General features: G+C 44.7%; 1 protein-coding gene across 1 annotated transcript; it reads right to left on the bottom strand.

The window, feature by feature from the left end:
• Window positions 1–1,212: 1,212 nt before the first annotated feature.
• LOC135499418 (titin-like) lies at window positions 1,213–18,108 on the bottom strand (the record flags this gene model as incomplete). Its single annotated transcript, XM_064790162.1, has 35 exons — window positions 17,997–18,108; window positions 17,502–17,795; window positions 17,001–17,303; window positions 16,607–16,909; window positions 16,369–16,483; window positions 16,007–16,179; window positions 15,290–15,577; window positions 14,829–15,131; window positions 14,329–14,631; window positions 13,787–14,080; window positions 13,228–13,503; window positions 12,648–12,935; window positions 12,162–12,455; window positions 11,684–11,986; window positions 11,060–11,362; window positions 10,823–10,937; window positions 10,432–10,604; window positions 9,554–10,147; window positions 9,003–9,305; window positions 8,517–8,810; window positions 8,042–8,317; window positions 7,327–7,908; window positions 6,760–7,062; window positions 6,327–6,629; window positions 6,042–6,156; window positions 5,762–5,934; window positions 4,908–5,501; window positions 4,357–4,659; window positions 3,871–4,164; window positions 3,396–3,671; window positions 2,681–3,262; window positions 2,114–2,416; window positions 1,681–1,983; window positions 1,396–1,510; window positions 1,213–1,288 (listed from the first exon to the last, which is right to left on the bottom strand). Coding segments are annotated over exons 1-35 (10,029 nt in total), but the record flags the coding sequence as incomplete, so codon positions are not given.
• Window positions 18,109–18,583: the final 475 nt, after the last annotated feature.

Below are 18,583 nucleotides of genomic sequence, written 5' to 3'. Positions count from 1 at the left end.
TGATTGGTGGACCAGGAACGTCTGAAGAGAATATGGAATAGAATTTGAATCTGGTGAGAACAGGAAACAAAGTTTAGGTCTATGGCAAGTGAAGTTGAATATTGCCTGGGCACAACTGATACCAAAATGAACAAAATGCATCGAAAAAGTCCTTCCAGCATTCGTAGAATGTCAAGTTATTTGTCAAGTATACTCCAGTGCATTAAAGTTTGGAAAAAGACTACTTCTTTCTGAGATAAAAGATTTAAATCATTTACATACCAAATGGACTCTTGGCCTTGACAGGCTCCTTCAGTTCACATGGTTCACTCTGACCAATCTCATTCTCAGCAATCACACGGATGAAGTACTCATTGCCCTCGATCAGTTTCGCTATCTGGAACTCGAGATCCTTCGGTTTGACTTTGCCGGCATTGGACCATGAGGTCTTCTTAGCATCACGCTTCTCCAAGATGTAGCTTGTGATTGGTGAGCCACCATCATCTTCAGATGGCTGCCAGGCAACGGAGATGGACTCGCGTTGGATGTCAGTCACTTTCAGGTCACGTGGAGGAGAGGGTTTGTCTAGAACTTTGAGTTCAAACTCGGCATGTTTCCTCCCGACAACATTCTCAGCCGACACAGTGTAGATGCCTGCATCTTGGCGAGTCAGTTGCTTCACAGAAATAGTATAATACAAGTTCTCCTTTGACTCTAAGGTGACCTGCTTGGATGGTTCCAGTGGTTTATTGTTCAGGGACCAGGTGACCTTGGGTGTCGGGATACCAGTGACTTTGACTGGGACAGTGAAGGTCTTCTCGGCCTTAAGCGATTGGGGCTCTTTGTATTTCTTGTCGAACTCAATGTTGGGATGCACTGAAATGGAAGACGACAGGAATTTCTCACTGAACGTCTGCTCATGGCAATGAATGCTGCTCATAAAATTAACAGTGAACTTGTGATAGCACCACTAAATGCAACTGCCCGCTTGCAACAGAGAACAGCTTTTTGTACGAGTGATCATCTGTTCAAAACAGTCAATACCTACCAACACCGAATGTCAGCTCATGACACTTTCTGTCCATGTGTCGGAATCATTCTGTTCCAGAGAAAATAAAATTGATTTGCCTACTTACTGTGGACGATAACATTGGCCTGTGTCTCCACGTTTGCAATGATGTTCGATGCAGTACACCTATATGTGGCAGCATCCTCAGGTTTGCTGTCTTTGATGATCAGCGCGGCAGTCTTGTTCTTGTAACTCATCTTGTGTTTGTCACTTGCTGTCAACTCTTTGTTGTTTTTGAACCTGAAAAAAATTAATTTAGGTCAATGTCATCGACGTGGTCATGGTCAATGCGAAACTAGAAGTAAATGTCAAGATCGAGGCACGTGTCAAATTCGAGGTCTACTTACCACTTGATTTCAGGAACTGGGTCTCCACCAGCAATGTCGCAGTCAAGTTTTGCTTCATGAGGAACGACTACAGTGACATCATCTAGACCAGCCTCAAGCTTCGGCGCAGTACCAACTGAAAATGAAAAAAGGCAACGTTTATAATGATTGACACTTTAACATTTCCATGGAAGAGGTTGAGCACAAAAAGCAATCTCCAGCTGCTTTGTGAAGGAAAGAGATGGCACCCTGTAGTAAATTCAAGGAAGCACAGAAGTGGTTCAACAGATTTTGATATCAACTTACCGAGGGGAGCCACAATCTTGATGGGTTCCTTGTTCTGGGAGAATGGTCCAGTGCCAACCTTGTTCTCAGCGCATACACGGAACAGGTACTCCTGGTCCTTCTTGAGACGTTTCACAACCAAAGATGTATCAGTCATCTTATCAATGGATGCTGGAGCCCATTTCTTGCCGTCAACAGCCATGTATTCCAGATTGTAATTGGTAATTGGTGAACCACCGTCATCCTCGGGTGGAGACCATGTCACTCTCACTGAGGTGTCAGTGATCTCGCTGAAACTTGGGATGCCAGGTGGGCCTGGTTTATCTGAAAGGTGGAAGTGGTCAAGTTACGAAAATGCTTAGTTCTTTTGACGTTTTGAAACCAAATTTCTAAAATCAATCCACATGAAAAGAAATGAACCAGAAAAGGTATTACTCAGTGTGGTGATACGAACCCCAAGGATCCTTAGCAGTGAAAGGCTTGCTTGGTTCACTCGGAGGACCAACACCAGCCTTGTTCTCAGCCATCACCCGGTACATGTACTCCATGCCCTCCTTGAGGTCATTGTCTTTGAAGGTCAACTCCTTGACGATCTTGTCATTGATCTTGGTCCAGCGGGAGCTGGAAGTCAGGCGTCGCTCAAGGTGGTATCCAAGGATTGGAGCCCCACCATCATTTGCTGGTGGCTGCCAGTTGACCACAGCAGAAGTCTTGAAGATATCTGAGACGGTTGGAGCTTCAGGGGGACCTGGTTTGTCTGCAAATTGGAACATGAATGTTGAAGTGTTATTTGAAATGCGACAAGACAATGGCAGGTATGTCGAAGAAATGATAGCAGATATAACAGTGAAATGAATTCAACAACCCATATTGTAAATTCTGCGGCTGATTTCACAGACATTCTTAAGGAGACACCTAAGAAGTTCTGCAGCAGACATCACAGAAATTTTGAGACAAATGTTTCTGTAGTATGTGGTAGCTGTTGCAGATGAAAACAAAAATTTAAGGGAATTAAACTTACCAAAACCATACTTGGCTGTGATTGATTTTGTTTCAACCCCATCGCTCTGTCCAACCTCATTCTCTGCAATAACTTGGAAGACGTATTGGTTGCCTTCCACCAACTTTGTGGCGAGGTACTCAAGAGTTTTGACTTGGCCAATCTTGTTGTAACTCTGGCGGTTAGCGTCGCGCCTCTCGATGATGTAACCTGTGATATCAGAGCCACCATTGTCTTCTGGTTCCTTCCATGTCAGGTGAACAGACTCTGGTGTGATCTCATCGGGAGCAAGATTTCTGACGGGTGTTGGTTTATCCAGGACCTTGACATGAACAGTCATGCTAATTGTGCCGAACTTGTTCTCGATCTTGAGCGTATAATCTCCGGCATCCTGTCTCTCAGCACGGCTGATCGTCAGGGCAGTCATACCACGGATTGTCTCCACTGTCACACGTTTCTCATCAGAGAATTTCCCGTCATTTAAAGCCCATGTGATCTTTGGCATCGGGCTCGCGACAAATGGCACCTCAATGACCTTGGATGTCTTGACCTTCATGATGATGGTGTCCTCAAACTTCTTGTCAAGCATGAATTTAGGAGGCACTAAAAAGAGAGAGTTGAATCAGGTTTTAGACAAACTGTTGCAAGTTTTTGCTCTAAATGCAAATGCCGGTGCTGGTTCTGCATGTTTAAGTTTGGACACTATCTTTTAACAAGAAGACTCCAAATTACTCACCTTCAACAAAGATAGCAGCAGTTGTCTTCAGGTCTGTGTCCTTGACCTTCATAGTATAGTCTGCATCATCTTCAGAATTTACATCATTTACAGTGAGACGATGTATCTTGCCCTTTGCTTCGATCTTGTACTTGGGGCTTGGTGAGATAGGCTGACCATTCTTGAACCACTGCACCTCAACATTGGGCTTGTTAAGCTCGGCTTCAAATGTGACTGTATCAGGAATTTTCTTGACCTGGTTGTCAGTGAGCTCAAGTATGATCTTGACAGGCGTTTCTGTAGAACGGATAATTAACACGATATTTTAACACTTGGGAGTAAATACATTAAAATCAAAGTTTGAAGCAGACATCAATGAAATTCTGGAGCAGACACCAACAAAATTCGGCGGACACCCAAGAAATTCTGCAACAAAACCCACAAAAATACTTCAGCAGACGTCAAAGAAATTCCATAGAAGACGTCTGAAACTTACCATACTTGGCTACATCTGAAGGTTCAGATGGTTTGCCAGGCCCGGCCTTATTGTAAGCTGTCACCCTGAACATGTAGTCTGTCTCTGCCTTCAAGCCTGGCACGGTATGCTCCGGCGAGGGAATTGTGAAGTCAGCATTGACAACAGACCATTTTGTGTCAGAAGGCTTCTTCATTTCGAGAAGGTAGTTCACAATAGGACTGCCACCATCGTCTTTTGGAGGGGACCAAGTTACCTTGGCCGTCTCGGCAGTGATCTCCTCAACCTTGGGTTTGCCTGGTTGTCCAGGAACATCTGAAAAGAAAGAGCAAACTGCAATATTCATGTCGAAATTAATGCAGATCGTTTGGTGAAACTGCAACAGCTCGTGCATCAATAGTCAAAGTCCAAAGCCTGATACCTGATTCCCTCACCGAATAGCCGTGAAAACCACTCGACAACAAAGTCAGCACTCAGCTACATCAAATTCAGCGGCAGATTACTCACCATATGCATCCTTAGCCTTGATAGGTCCAAGTGTATCAGCAGGAGCGCCTACACCCTCAGCATTCTCAGCAGAGACCTGGAACTCGTACTCTTGGTTCTCAGTGACATCCGTCACTGTGAAAGCAAGCTCTGGGACGAGTGTCTTGTTCATCTTGACCCAGCGCTGACTTGTCCTTGACTTTCGCTCGATAATGTAACCCTTGATTGGGGTACCGCCATCAGATAGTGGAGGTTCCCAGGCAAGGGAGATTTGAGACTTGCTCACATCAGTCACATGGAATTTGATTGGTGGGCCAGGAACGTCTGAAGAGAATTTGGGATAGAGTTTGAATTTGGTGAGAACTGGCAACAAAGTTTAGGTCTATGGCAAGTGAAGTTGAATATTACCTGGGCACAACTGATACCAAAATGAACAAAATGCATCGTAAAAGTCCTTCCGACATTCGTAGAATGTCAAGTTATTTGTCAAATATACTACAGTACAATAAAGCCAGGAAAAGAACTACTGCTTTCTGAGACCACCGGATAAAATATTTAAATTATTTACATACCAAATGGACTCTTGGCCTTGACAGGCTCCTTCAGTTCACATGGTTCACTCTGACCAATCTCATTCTCAGCAATCACACGGATGAAGTACTCATTGCCCTCGATCAGTTTCGCTATCTGGAACTCGAGATCCTTTGGTTTGACTTTGCCGGCATTGGTCCATGAGGTCTTCTTAGCGTCACGCTTCTCCAAGATGTAGCTCGTGATTGGTGAGCCACCATCATCCTCGGATGGTTGCCAGGCAACGGAGATGGACTCGCGTTGGACGTCAGTCACTTTCAAGTCACGTGGAGGAGAGGGTTTGTCTAGAACTTTGAGTTCAAACTCGGCATGTTTCCTTCCGACAACATTCTCAGCCGACACAGTGTAGATGCCTGCATCTTGGCGAGTCAGTTGCTTCACAGAAATAGTGTAATACAAGTTCTCCTTTGACTCTAAGGTGACCTGCTTGGATGGTTCCAGTGGTTTATTGTTCAGGGACCAGGTGACCTTGGGTGTCGGGATACCAGTGACTTTGACTGGGACAGTGAAGGTCTTCTCGGCCTTAAGCGATTGGGGCTCTTTGTATTTCTTGTCGAACTCAATGTTGGGATGCACTGAAATGGAAGACGACAGGAATTTCTCACTGAACGTCTGCTCATGGCAATGAATGCTGCTCATAAAATTAACAGTGAACTTGTGATAGCACCACTAAATGCAACTGCCCGCTTGCAACAGAGAACAGCTTTTTGTACGAGTGATCATCTGTTCAAAACAGTCAATACCTACCAACACCGAATGTCAGCTCATGACACTTTCTGTCCATGTGTCGGAATCATTCTGTTCCAGAGAAAATAAAATTGATTTGCCTACTTACTGTGGACGATAACATTGGCCTGTGTCTCCACGTTTGCAATGATGTTCGATGCAGTACACCTATATGTGGCAGCATCCTCAGGTTTGCTGTCTTTGATGATCAGCGCGGCAGTCTTGTTCTTGTAACTCATCTTGTGTTTGTCACTTGCTGTCAACTCTTTGTTGTTTTTGAACCTGAAAAAAATTAATTTAGGTCAATGTCATCGACGTGGTCATGGTCAATGCGAAACTAGAAGTAAATGTCAAGATCGAGGCACGTGTCAAATTCGAGGTCTACTTACCACTTGATTTCAGGAACTGGGTCTCCACCAGCAATGTCGCAGTCAAGTTTTGCTTCATGAGGAACGACTACAGTGACATCATCTAGACCAGCCTCAAGCTTCGGCGCAGTACCAACTGAAAATGAAAAAAGGCAACGTTTATAATGATTGACACTTTAACATTTCCATGGAAGAGGTTGAGCACAAAAAGCAATCTCCAGCTGCTTTGTGAAGGAAAGAGATGGCACCCTGTAGTAAATTCAAGGAAGCACAGAAGTGGTTCAACAGATTTTGATATCAACTTACCGAGGGGAGCCACAATCTTGATGGGTTCCTTGTTCTGGGAGAATGGTCCAGTGCCAACCTTGTTCTCAGCGCATACACGGAACAGGTACTCCTGGTCCTTCTTGAGACGTTTCACAACCAAAGATGTATCAGTCATCTTATCAATGGATGCTGGAGCCCATTTCTTGCCGTCAACAGCCATGTATTCCAGATTGTAATTGGTAATTGGTGAACCACCGTCATCCTCGGGTGGAGACCATGTCACTCTCACTGAGGTGTCAGTGATCTCGCTGAAACTTGGGATGCCAGGTGGGCCTGGTTTATCTGAAAGGTGGAAGTGGTCAAGTTACGAAAATGCTTAGTTCTTTTGACGTTTTGAAACCAAATTTCTAAAATCAATCCACATGAAAAGAAATGAACCAGAAAAGGTATTACTCAGTGTGGTGATACGAACCCCAAGGATCCTTAGCAGTGAAAGGCTTGCTTGGTTCACTCGGAGGACCAACACCAGCCTTGTTCTCAGCCATCACCCGGTACATGTACTCCATGCCCTCCTTGAGGTCATTGTCTTTGAAGGTCAACTCCTTGACGATCTTGTCATTGATCTTGGTCCAGCGGGAGCTGGAAGTCAGGCGTCGCTCAAGGTGGTATCCAAGGATTGGAGCCCCACCATCATTTGCTGGTGGCTGCCAGTTGACCACAGCAGAAGTCTTGAAGATATCTGAGACGGTTGGAGCTTCAGGGGGACCTGGTTTGTCTGCAAATTGGAACATGAATGTTGAAGTGTTATTTGAAATGCGACAAGACAATGGCAGGTATGTCGAAGAAATGATAGCAGATATAACAGTGAAATGAATTCAACAACCCATATTGTAAATTCTGCGGCTGATTTCACAGACATTCTTAAGGAGACACCTAAGAAGTTCTGCAGCAGACATCACAGAAATTTTGAGACAAATGTTTCTGTAGTATGTGGTAGCTGTTGCAGATGAAAACAAAAATTTAAGGGAATTAAACTTACCAAAACCATACTTGGCTGTGATTGATTTTGTTTCAACCCCATCGCTCTGTCCAACCTCATTCTCTGCAATAACTTGGAAGACGTATTGGTTGCCTTCCACCAACTTTGTGGCGAGGTACTCAAGAGTTTTGACTTGGCCAATCTTGTTGTAACTCTGGCGGTTAGCGTCGCGCCTCTCGATGATGTAACCTGTGATATCAGAGCCACCATTGTCTTCTGGTTCCTTCCATGTCAGGTGAACAGACTCTGGTGTGATCTCATCGGGAGCAAGATTTCTGACGGGTGTTGGTTTATCCAGGACCTTGACATGAACAGTCATGCTAATTGTGCCGAACTTGTTCTCGATCTTGAGCGTATAATCTCCGGCATCCTGTCTCTCAGCACGGCTGATCGTCAGGGCAGTCATACCACGGATTGTCTCCACTGTCACACGTTTCTCATCAGAGAATTTCCCGTCATTTAAAGCCCATGTGATCTTTGGCATCGGGCTCGCGACAAATGGCACCTCAATGACCTTGGATGTCTTGACCTTCATGATGATGGTGTCCTCAAACTTCTTGTCAAGCATGAATTTAGGAGGCACTAAAAAGAGAGAGTTGAATCAGGTTTTAGACAAACTGTTGCAAGTTTTTGCTCTAAATGCAAATGCCGGTGCTGGTTCTGCATGTTTAAGTTTGGACACTATCTTTTAACAAGAAGACTCCAAATTACTCACCTTCAACAAAGATAGCAGCAGTTGTCTTCAGGTCTGTGTCCTTGACCTTCATAGTATAGTCTGCATCATCTTCAGAATTTACATCATTTACAGTGAGACGATGTATCTTGCCCTTTGCTTCGATCTTGTACTTGGGGCTTGGTGAGATAGGCTGACCATTCTTGAACCACTGCACCTCAACATTGGGCTTGTTAAGCTCGGCTTCAAATGTGACTGTATCAGGAATTTTCTTGACCTGGTTGTCAGTGAGCTCAAGTATGATCTTGACAGGCGTTTCTGTAGAACGGATAATTAACACGATATTTTAACACTTGGGAGTAAATACATTAAAATCAAAGTTTGAAGCAGACATCAATGAAATTCTGGAGCAGACACCAACAAAATTCGGCGGACACCCAAGAAATTCTGCAACAAAACCCACAAAAATACTTCAGCAGACGTCAAAGAAATTCCATAGAAGACGTCTGAAACTTACCATACTTGGCTACATCTGAAGGTTCAGATGGTTTGCCAGGCCCGGCCTTATTGTAAGCTGTCACCCTGAACATGTAGTCTGTCTCTGCCTTCAAGCCTGGCACGGTATGCTCCGGCGAGGGAATTGTGAAGTCAGCATTGACAACAGACCATTTTGTGTCAGAAGGCTTCTTCATTTCGAGAAGGTAGTTCACAATAGGACTGCCACCATCGTCTTTTGGAGGGGACCAAGTTACCTTGGCCGTCTCGGCAGTGATCTCCTCAACCTTGGGTTTGCCTGGTTGTCCAGGAACATCTGAAAAGAAAGAGCAAACTGCAATATTCATGTCGAAATTAATGCAGATCGTTTGGTGAAACTGCAACAGCTCGTGCATCAATAGTCAAAGTCCAAAGCCTGATACCTGATTCCCTCACCGAATAGCCGTGAAAACCACTCGACAACAAAGTCAGCACTCAGCTACATCAAATTCAGCGGCAGATTACTCACCATATGCATCCTTAGCCTTGATAGGTCCAAGTGTATCAGCAGGAGCGCCTACACCCTCAGCATTCTCAGCAGAGACCTGGAACTCGTACTCTTGGTTCTCAGTGACATCCGTCACTGTGAAAGCAAGCTCTGGGACGAGTGTCTTGTTCATCTTGACCCAGCGCTGACTTGTCCTTGACTTTCGCTCGATAATGTAACCCTTGATTGGGGTACCGCCATCAGATAGTGGAGGTTCCCAGGCAAGGGAGATTTGAGACTTGCTCACATCAGTCACATGGAATTTGATTGGTGGGCCAGGAACGTCTGAAGAGAATTTGGGATAGAGTTTGAATTTGGTGAGAACTGGCAACAAAGTTTAGGTCTATGGCAAGTGAAGTTGAATATTACCTGGGCACAACTGATACCAAAATGAACAAAATGCATCGTAAAAGTCCTTCCGACATTCGTAGAATGTCAAGTTATTTGTCAAATATACTACAGTACAATAAAGCCAGGAAAAGAACTACTGCTTTCTGAGACCACCGGATAAAATATTTAAATTATTTACATACCAAATGGACTCTTGGCCTTGACAGGCTCCTTCAGTTCACATGGTTCACTCTGACCAATCTCATTCTCAGCAATCACACGGATGAAGTACTCATTGCCCTCGATCAGTTTCGCTATCTGGAACTCGAGATCCTTTGGTTTGACTTTGCCGGCATTGGTCCATGAGGTCTTCTTAGCGTCACGCTTCTCCAAGATGTAGCTCGTGATTGGTGAGCCACCATCATCCTCGGATGGTTGCCAGGCAACGGAGATGGACTCGCGTTGGACGTCAGTCACTTTCAAGTCACGTGGAGGAGAGGGTTTGTCTAGAACTTTGAGTTCAAACTCGGCATGTTTCCTTCCGACAACATTCTCAGCCGACACAGTGTAGATGCCTGCATCTTGGCGAGTCAGTTGCTTCACAGAAATAGTGTAATACAAGTTCTCCTTTGACTCTAAGATGACACGCTTGGAAGGTTCCAGAGGCTTGTCATTTAGGGACCAGGTGACCTTGGGTGTTGGAATACCAGTGACTTTGACTGGGACAGTGAAGGTCTTCTCGGCCTTAAGCGATTGGGGCTCTTTGTATTTCTTGTCGAACTCAATGTTGGGATGCACTGAAATGGAAGATGACAGGAATTTCTCACTGAACGTCAGCTCATGGCAATGAATGCTGCTCTTAAAATTAACTGTCCATTCATAACAGTGAACTTGTGATAGCACCACTAAGTTCAACTGCCTGCTTGCAACAGAGAAGAGCTTTTTGTATCAGTGATCATCTGTTCAAAACAGTCATCACCGAATGTCGGCTTGATACTTCAAACGTCAGCTCATGACACTTTCTGTCCATGTGTCGGAATCATTTTGTTCCAGAGAAAATAAGATTTATTTGCCTACTTACTGTGGACGATAACATTGGCCTGTGTCTCCACATTTGCAATGATGTTTGATGCAGTACACCTATAGGTGGCAGCATCCTCAGGTTTGCTGTCTTTGATGATCAACGCGGCAGTCTTGTTCTTGTAACTGATCTTGTATTTGTCACTTGCCGTCAACTCTTTGTTGTTCTTGAACCTGTAATAAAGTGTACAAGTGAATGCAATTTGTAAAGGTTAAGGTCATGGTGAATTTCAAGGTCACCCTCATGGTTAGTGTCAAGGTCTTTGTCTAAGAAGGGTAGATCGGTGAGAAAGATCACTGATATCATTTCATTCACAACAAGGAGATACCGGTTAGCATTTTGTAGCTGCTACCAAATTGCTTGTGGAACGGCTGACTTCATGTCGACTTACCATTTGATGTCAGCAACTGGGTCACCACCAGCAATGTCGCAGTCCAGCTTGGCCTCATTGGGGACAACAACTGTCACGTCATCCAGACCAGCCTCGAGCTTTGGCGCAGTACCAACTGAAAGACAGAGATGGAGAAAATTAGACATGGAATTCAAAATCGCTCGGAGTAACATAATATACACTAAAAAACATATTCTTAGAAAGTACTGGAATTCGATAAATCATTCATCAACTCACCAAGAGGAGCCACAATCTTGATTGGTTCCTTGTTCTGAGAGAATGGTCCAGTGCCAACCTTGTTCTCAGCGCATACGCGGAACAGGTACTCTTGGTCCTTCTTAAGACGTTTCACAACCATGGTCGTGTCGGACAACTTGTCAACAGATGCCAGGGCCCATTTCTTGCCGTCAACAGCCATGTATTCGAGATTGTAGTTGGTGATTGGTGAACCACCATCATCCTCGGGTGGCGACCATGTCACCCTTACTGAGGTGTCAGTGATTTCACTGAAACTTGGGATGCCAGGTGGACCTGGTTTATCTGAAAGCCGAAAAGAAATCAATTAACTTTCCTTAAGTGCAAACGTCTCTACTGGTTTCCATCTCTCTGCAGCAAGAAATTCGGCATCTTCCAAAATGTGGCCATAGTGCTTCCATTTACGGTCAGCTGTCCCACAAAACAGACCTTCAAGCTTTGTTTCAATGGACTGGCTCTGAGGCAAGTGACAGTTTTTGACAGTTGACAGTCCTGAAGTCTGTGCCCTGGTGTCTGATAAAATAGTATGCACCTTCTGGATTCAACAACTCATCAATTTTCAGATGAAAGCAAGCCAGATTATGGTAAATGCCCCTCCCTACTCACCCCAAGGATCTTTGGCAGTGAATGGTTTAGAAGGTGAGCTCGGTGGGCCAACACCAGCCTTGTTCTCGGCCATCACACGGTACTCAAACTCCAAACCCTCTTTGAGGTCATCATCCTTGAAGGTCAATTCCTTGATGATTTCTTTGTTGACTTTGATCCAGCGGTTCCCAGATGTCATCCTGCGCTCCAAGTGGTAGCCGAGGACAGGAGAGCCACCATCGTTGAGGGGCGGCTGCCAGGCAACAACTGCAGATGTCTTGAAGATATCTGAAACTGTTGGTGTTTCGGGTGGCCCTGGTTTTTCTGAATGAAAGAAAATGGGAAATGTGACCTACTCTGTGTTGAGGAAGATTTTAAAAAAACAGCACTACAACCCAAGCCAACTCAACTGTACCCATTTATACAGCTGGGTGTAGTATGGCATGGTCAGAAACGCATTGTCGTACCATTAACGTGAACAAACATTTCAGAAACTCACCGAACGTGTATCTGGCTGTAATGATTGGCGTTTCAGCAGGCTCACTAACACCGACATCATTTTTGGCCGAGACACGGAAAACGTATTGGTTGTTCTCAACAAGTTTGGGGACAACGTTCTCCAAATTGACGGTCGTTGCGACCTCATTGAATGTCTGCCGGTTGGCGTCACGTTTCTCTACGATGTAGCCAGTGATGGGGGAGCCTCCGTCATCCTTGGGGATGTCCCAGGTTAGCTTACACGACTGTGGAGTGACTTCAGGATACTTCAGATTCTCGGGTGGAGATGGTTTGTCTAAAGAAAATGAGGGCATAGGTCACTAAATAAATTTAACAAACTAGTACAAGATGTTGCAACAGTCTAGCTTTTCCTGATCTTTTGAATGAACTCAGCAATGTTGCAAACCAGAGAAGAGCTTCTAAAACCCGTTTTAGACCAACTACTTATTTAAAATGCGTCCATCGAACACTGTACGATCACACCTACCGATAACGATGACCTTGAAAGCATGGCTGACAGTACCAAACTTGTTCTCGAGCTTGACAGCATAATCTCCGGCATCCTGTCTCTCGGCGCGACTGATCGTCAGCGATGTCATGCCACGGATCGTCTGCTCAGTGATACGTTTCTCGCCAGATAGTTTTGCGTCGTTGAATGTCCAAGTGATCTTCGGCATCGGAGCAGCAGAGAATGGTATCTCAATGACCTTGGAGGTATTGACCTTCATGATGATGGTGTCTTCAAAATCTTTGTCCAATTTCAGAGCTGGGGGAACTGAAATCAGAAGAAACAATTTTGTCAAAGAGAAGGAAAGATTTTATCGTCCAACTATTAAAACAACGGGTTGGGACGAAGTGACTTGAAGAGCGTAGGGAACTCTTGGCAAGAACTTGCGAATATGCAAAAGACATAGACGGAAGGGGGCATTTGTCAGTCAACTATACTCTCTACATCCATAACTATCACTCAAATGTAGAGTCAATGAGGGTGACATAAGATGGTATCTATATGCCATATCAAATACTAAATTTCTTTGACAACTTTATCTGCTCTAAAAGTTACGAACCTTCGACAAAGAGACCAGCAGTCGACTTCAGATCTCTGTCCTTGACCTTGAAAGTGTAATCCGAGTCATCTTCATCATCTATATCATCAATTGTCAGTTTATAGACGGCGCCCTTGGCCTCCATCTTGTATTTCTTGCCAGGAGCAAGTAACTTATCACCTCTGTACCATTCGACATCAACATCAGCTTTGTTGAGTTCACATTCAAATGTGACCGTGCTCGGCAACTTCTTGACGCGATTGTCCTGGAGTTCTCGGATAATCTTCAGAGGGGTTACTGCAACAGAGAAAGTATTTTTTGATTATTTCAGTTGATTCGACAAGATGAAATGAATCATTGTTTCAAAACTAATCCCTCACCTTCTGGGCATTTCCTAACGAAACATGCCAATCCTGAATATCTAGACCCATCTCATTTACAGATAATTTTAATTCCTACTTATTTTGGTAAACTGCACAAACATATAGTTAATCCTGTTAATTGAAGTATGTGAGTACACTATATTTTTTCAGTCAGAGGGCGTTAGTAAGTTTTAAAATTCCGGTAAGAAAATACTTACAGTATTTGGCAACATCAGATGGCTCAGATGGTTTGCCAGGTCCGGCCTTGTTGACGGCTGTTGCTCTAAAGATATAATCCGTCTCCGGCTTCAGGCCCTTTACAGTGTGCTCTGGGTTAGGTACGCTGAAGTCAGCGTTGATCACAGACCACTTGTACTCATTTGGCTGCTTCATCTCGACGGTGTAGTTGACGATTGGGCTGCCTCCATCATCTTTAGGTGGCGCCCATGTCACATGGGCAGTATCCGCAGTAATCTCTTCGACAACTGGCTTACCAGGCTGACCAGGAACATCTGAAAATATGTCTTTGTTGTAGCTGGTTCATACTAAGAAATGACAAGAATTATCTGGTTTTGTTGGTAAATCTTTCAAATTTCTGAGTTGATACAAAAGTTTTTAGGCTTAACATTCAGATTATCATCAGCCTGTTGCACACTATGGCGGCCAAAGGGCCAATTCCTGGTCAACCCACATCCGAAAGTGTTGGGAGGCCTAGAAGGTGTCCCGTCTTACAGCACAGGTGCATTATTTCCGCACTCACCATAAGGATCCTTTGCCTTGACTGGTCCAAGTGTATCTGTCGGTGGTCCCTGTCCCTCGGCATTCTCAGCCGAGACCTGGAACTCATACTCCTGGTTCTCAATCACATCAGAGACGGAATACATCAACTCGGGTACTGGTGTCTTGTTTAGTTTGATCCAGCGGTTGCTCTTGGCCTGGCGCCTCTCGACGATGTAACCAATGATTGGAGAACCGCCGTCCGATGTAGGTGGTTGCCACTCAATGGAGATGGAGGTCTTGGAGACGTCAGTGAGGTGAAGATTGATTGGTGGACCGGGAACATCTGTAAAATAAGTTCTCATTAGCAACAAAATTAAGTGAAGGCTTCATCAGCAACAAGGTTTAGAATAGATGTCTACAGAATGAGACACACCTCATTTACAGGAAATATTTAGAGCAGACTTTAAATAGCAACAAAGGATAAGGTAATTTGAAAAAGGTTTATGCAAATTTGATCAATCAAAAACTGGACACACTTACCAAATGGACTCTTAGCCTTGACAGGCTCCTTCAGTTCACATGGTTGGCTCTGACCAATCTCATTCTCAGCAATCACACGAATGAAATACTCATTGCCCTCGATCAGTTTTGCGACCTGGAACTCGAGATCCTTTGGTTTGACTTTGCCGGCGTTGGACCATGAGGTCTTCTTGGCATCACGCTTCTCCAAGATGTAGCTTGTGATTGGTGAGCCACCATCATCCTCGGATGGTTGCCAAGCAACAGAGATGGATTCCTTCTGAACGTCAGTTACATTGAGATCACGTGGAGGTGATGGCACATCTAGAAGTAATGAAGAAAATAATGCAGATTAATCAAATCTACCCAGCAGCTTCAATTTTGATCCAGAGCACTTTAGTTGTTGATAAATGTGGGGAAAGAAATCTTCTGTTCAATGCCACAGCTGATTTGGTTGAATGTAGCAACTTCAAAATACTCACCCAGAACCTTGAGTTCAAACTCGGCGTGTTTACGTCCAACGATATTCTCTGCTGACACGGTGTAAACACCAGCATCCTTTCTCGTAAGATTTTTCAAAGTGATAGAATAATGAGTGTCCTTTGCCTCCAAGGTTAACCGATCAGACGGCTCCACTGGCTTCTCGTTCACAGACCATGTGACCTTTGGCGTTGGGATGCCGGTAATCTTTACAGGGACGTTGAATGTCTTGCCTGCCTTGACTGACTGTGGCTCAGCAAATTTCTTGTCATGCTCAATGTTGGGATGCACTGGAGGAAAAAAGTAACAGGTGACGTTTGGGACTATTGAGGGCTTGATGATGAATAGGTGATGTGAGGAATTAATCAAAAGCCACTATTAGGCTTTCAGTAATAAACTGCTTGGCCCCTTTTGCTCCAAGATCTCAAAGAGAGTCTGTAGTCCTTTCCCCAACACAGTTCTCCTCCTTACCTGAGCAGGGCACTTGTGCCGACCCCTGAACTGTCTACACAGTCATTTAATTGGCTTGCCAAGTGCCGCTCAAAGCAGCAACTTCACCCGCCAAACTTTGCGGTTAGAGTTCTGGGGAAATTTCACAATCGCCACTTGCAAAAATACTGTGGCACTTGACAATAAACCTCGTCCATGGACTGCTTACTACAATGTCAACCCAGTCATAGAAGTCTTCTGGTCCGTTGTTGATGAAAGGATGAACTTACTGTGCACGAGAAGATTCGCAGACGTCTCCACGTTCCCAATGATATTAGATGCCGTACACTTGTAGAGCGCAGCATCATCTGGTGTCGTGTCCTTGATCTTGAGTTCTGACAGTTTGTTCTTGTAGGTGATCGTGTAACGGCCACCGGAGGAGACTGGCTTGTTGCCCTTGAACCTGGGGTAGAGAAAAATCAGATTAGCAAACCCTGATTAAAAGAGATCACTACTTCTGATTGATGGCACAGAAGTTGTCTACAAAGCTAAGGAATTGCCAAAACCTTCCGGGTGAAGGCAGAGTTGCTAGGCTAACCAAAGTCCTTGAACTAGGTAGAATCAAGGCCCAACTGCACACCCAATACCTTACCATTTAATTTCAGCTGCTGGTGTACCACAATCAATGTCACAATCCAGCTTCGCCTCATTTGGTACGACAACCGTGACATCTTCGAGACCAACCTCAAGCTTGGGCGCATCGCCAACTGTAATAAGAAATAGGTCAGTATGTATTGCTTTTCCCATTTTATCTCTCTTTATTATTTGTCAAAATTAAAGCAAGGAAAACGAAAAGCAAAAATCAGGCATCCAAATTAACATTAACTTACCAAGTGGTGCCTTGATCTTGATTGGTTCAGTATTCTTAGAGAATGGTCCAGTCCCGACCTTGTTCTCGGCACAGACACGGAAGATGTACTCCGTATCTGTCTTCAAACGTTTTACGACCATCGTCATATCGGTAAGAGTGTCAATTTGCGCGGGTGCCCATTTGTTTCCACCGACTACCATGTACTCTAGGTGGTAACCAGTGATGGGGGAGCCACCATCATCTTCTGGTGGGGTCCAGGTTGCTCGGACAGACGTGTCAGTGACCTCGCTGAACTGTGGGATACCTGGTGGACCAGGTTTGTCTGTAAGAGAGTTTGTCAACAATTAAATACCATACTACAATGCCCTTAAAAATATCAACTTGATGTAGAGGAAATTTCATGGAAAACTCACCCCAGGGGTCCTTAGCAGTGAAGGGCTTGCTGGGCTCACTCGGTGGGCCAACACCAGCCTTGTTCTCAGCCATCACACGGTACTGGTACTCCATATCCTTATTTAGGTCACCATCCTTGAAGGTCAATTCCGGAATGATTTCCTTGTTGACCTTGGCCCATCTGCTGCTGGAGGTCAACTTGCGCTCCACGTGGTAGCCGATGACAGGAGAGCCACCATCGTTGAGTGGTGGCTGCCAGTTGACAACGGCTGACGTCTTGAAGATGTCAGTCAGAGTTGGTGCCTCTGGAGGGCCTGGTGGTTCTGTAAAGTTGAAGTAAATGAATCAGAAAACAGGAGGGCTGGCAACCATTTTGTGTTAAAATTCTTTTCAGAGCAATGCATTTTCTAAATGAACACGTAATTATCATCAAGACCAGGAGCCCGGTTTAAAAACTCTCAGTCTCAGTCATACTCTGGCAGACTGTAGGCGAAGACAAAACCACAATGTCAGCCACTTACCAAATGTCCACTTGGCAGTAATAATCGGTGTCTCTGCGGGCTCACTGACTCCAACATCATTCTTGGCAGAGACGCGGAAAACATACTGGTTCTTCTCGACGAGCTTGAAAACGATGTACTCCAATTTATCCGTCTGGCCAACCTCATTCCAGGACTGCCTGTTGGCGTCACGTTTCTCAATGATGTAGCCTGTAATCGGTGAACCACCGTCATCCTTGGGGACGTCCCAGGTTAGTTTTGCTGACTGCGGTGTGACTTCCGGCACCTTAAGGTTCTCCGGAGGTGAAGGTTTATCTGGAATTGACAGAGGTGCGTAGTTACATAAGGAAGTACATGACATTCAGTTGCAATATCGTGTTGTATTGTATTCGCCAAACCTAGTCAATGGATCAATTTCCAGCCTTTTGGGTAGGAGTAAGGTCTGTCCAACTCTACAGAGGTCATGGTAGCAGTTTGACTGAAGGGTCAAAAGCAAAGTATCATTTTAAAACTTACCCAGAACTATAACCTTAATGGCATGGCTGACAGTACCAAACTTGTTCTCAATCTTGACAGCGTAATCTCCGGCATCCTGTCTCTCGGCGCGACTGATCGTCAGCGACGTCATGCCACGGATCGTCTGCTCGGTGATACGTTTATTGTCGGATAACATCGCATCGTTACATGTCCATGTGATCTTGGGCATCGGAGCAGCCAAGAATGGAATTGAAATGATTTTCGATGTGTTGACTTTCATGATGATGGTATCTTCGAAGTCCTTGTCTAGTTTGAGTGTTGGTGGAACTGCAGAGACAGAAAGATATATTATTATATGAATTTGCCTCTTTCTCGGAGAGCAGCACTAGTGATGAAGTGGCTGAACTCAGTCGAGTTAAGGGGTCAGTGTCTGTTGTGTTCGATGCAGGGACTGACGTCATGTCGGAAACAGCAAAGAGTTTCCCAATATGTTGGTCATTTTAATTTTCGAAATAGCTTTCGCAACTGTGCAGAGTTTCCAAGATTTTGGATCAAAAAAAGTACAAACCTTCAACGAAGAGTCCTGCCTGCGATTTCAAATCCTTGTCCTTGACCTTGAATGTGTA

Source organism: Lineus longissimus, chromosome 15 (assembly GCF_910592395.1).
Source record: "Lineus longissimus chromosome 15, tnLinLong1.2, whole genome shotgun sequence".
NCBI classification, from domain to species: domain Eukaryota; kingdom Metazoa; phylum Nemertea; class Pilidiophora; order Heteronemertea; family Lineidae; genus Lineus; species Lineus longissimus.
This window is presented reverse-complemented; position numbering and strand designations above follow the sequence as displayed.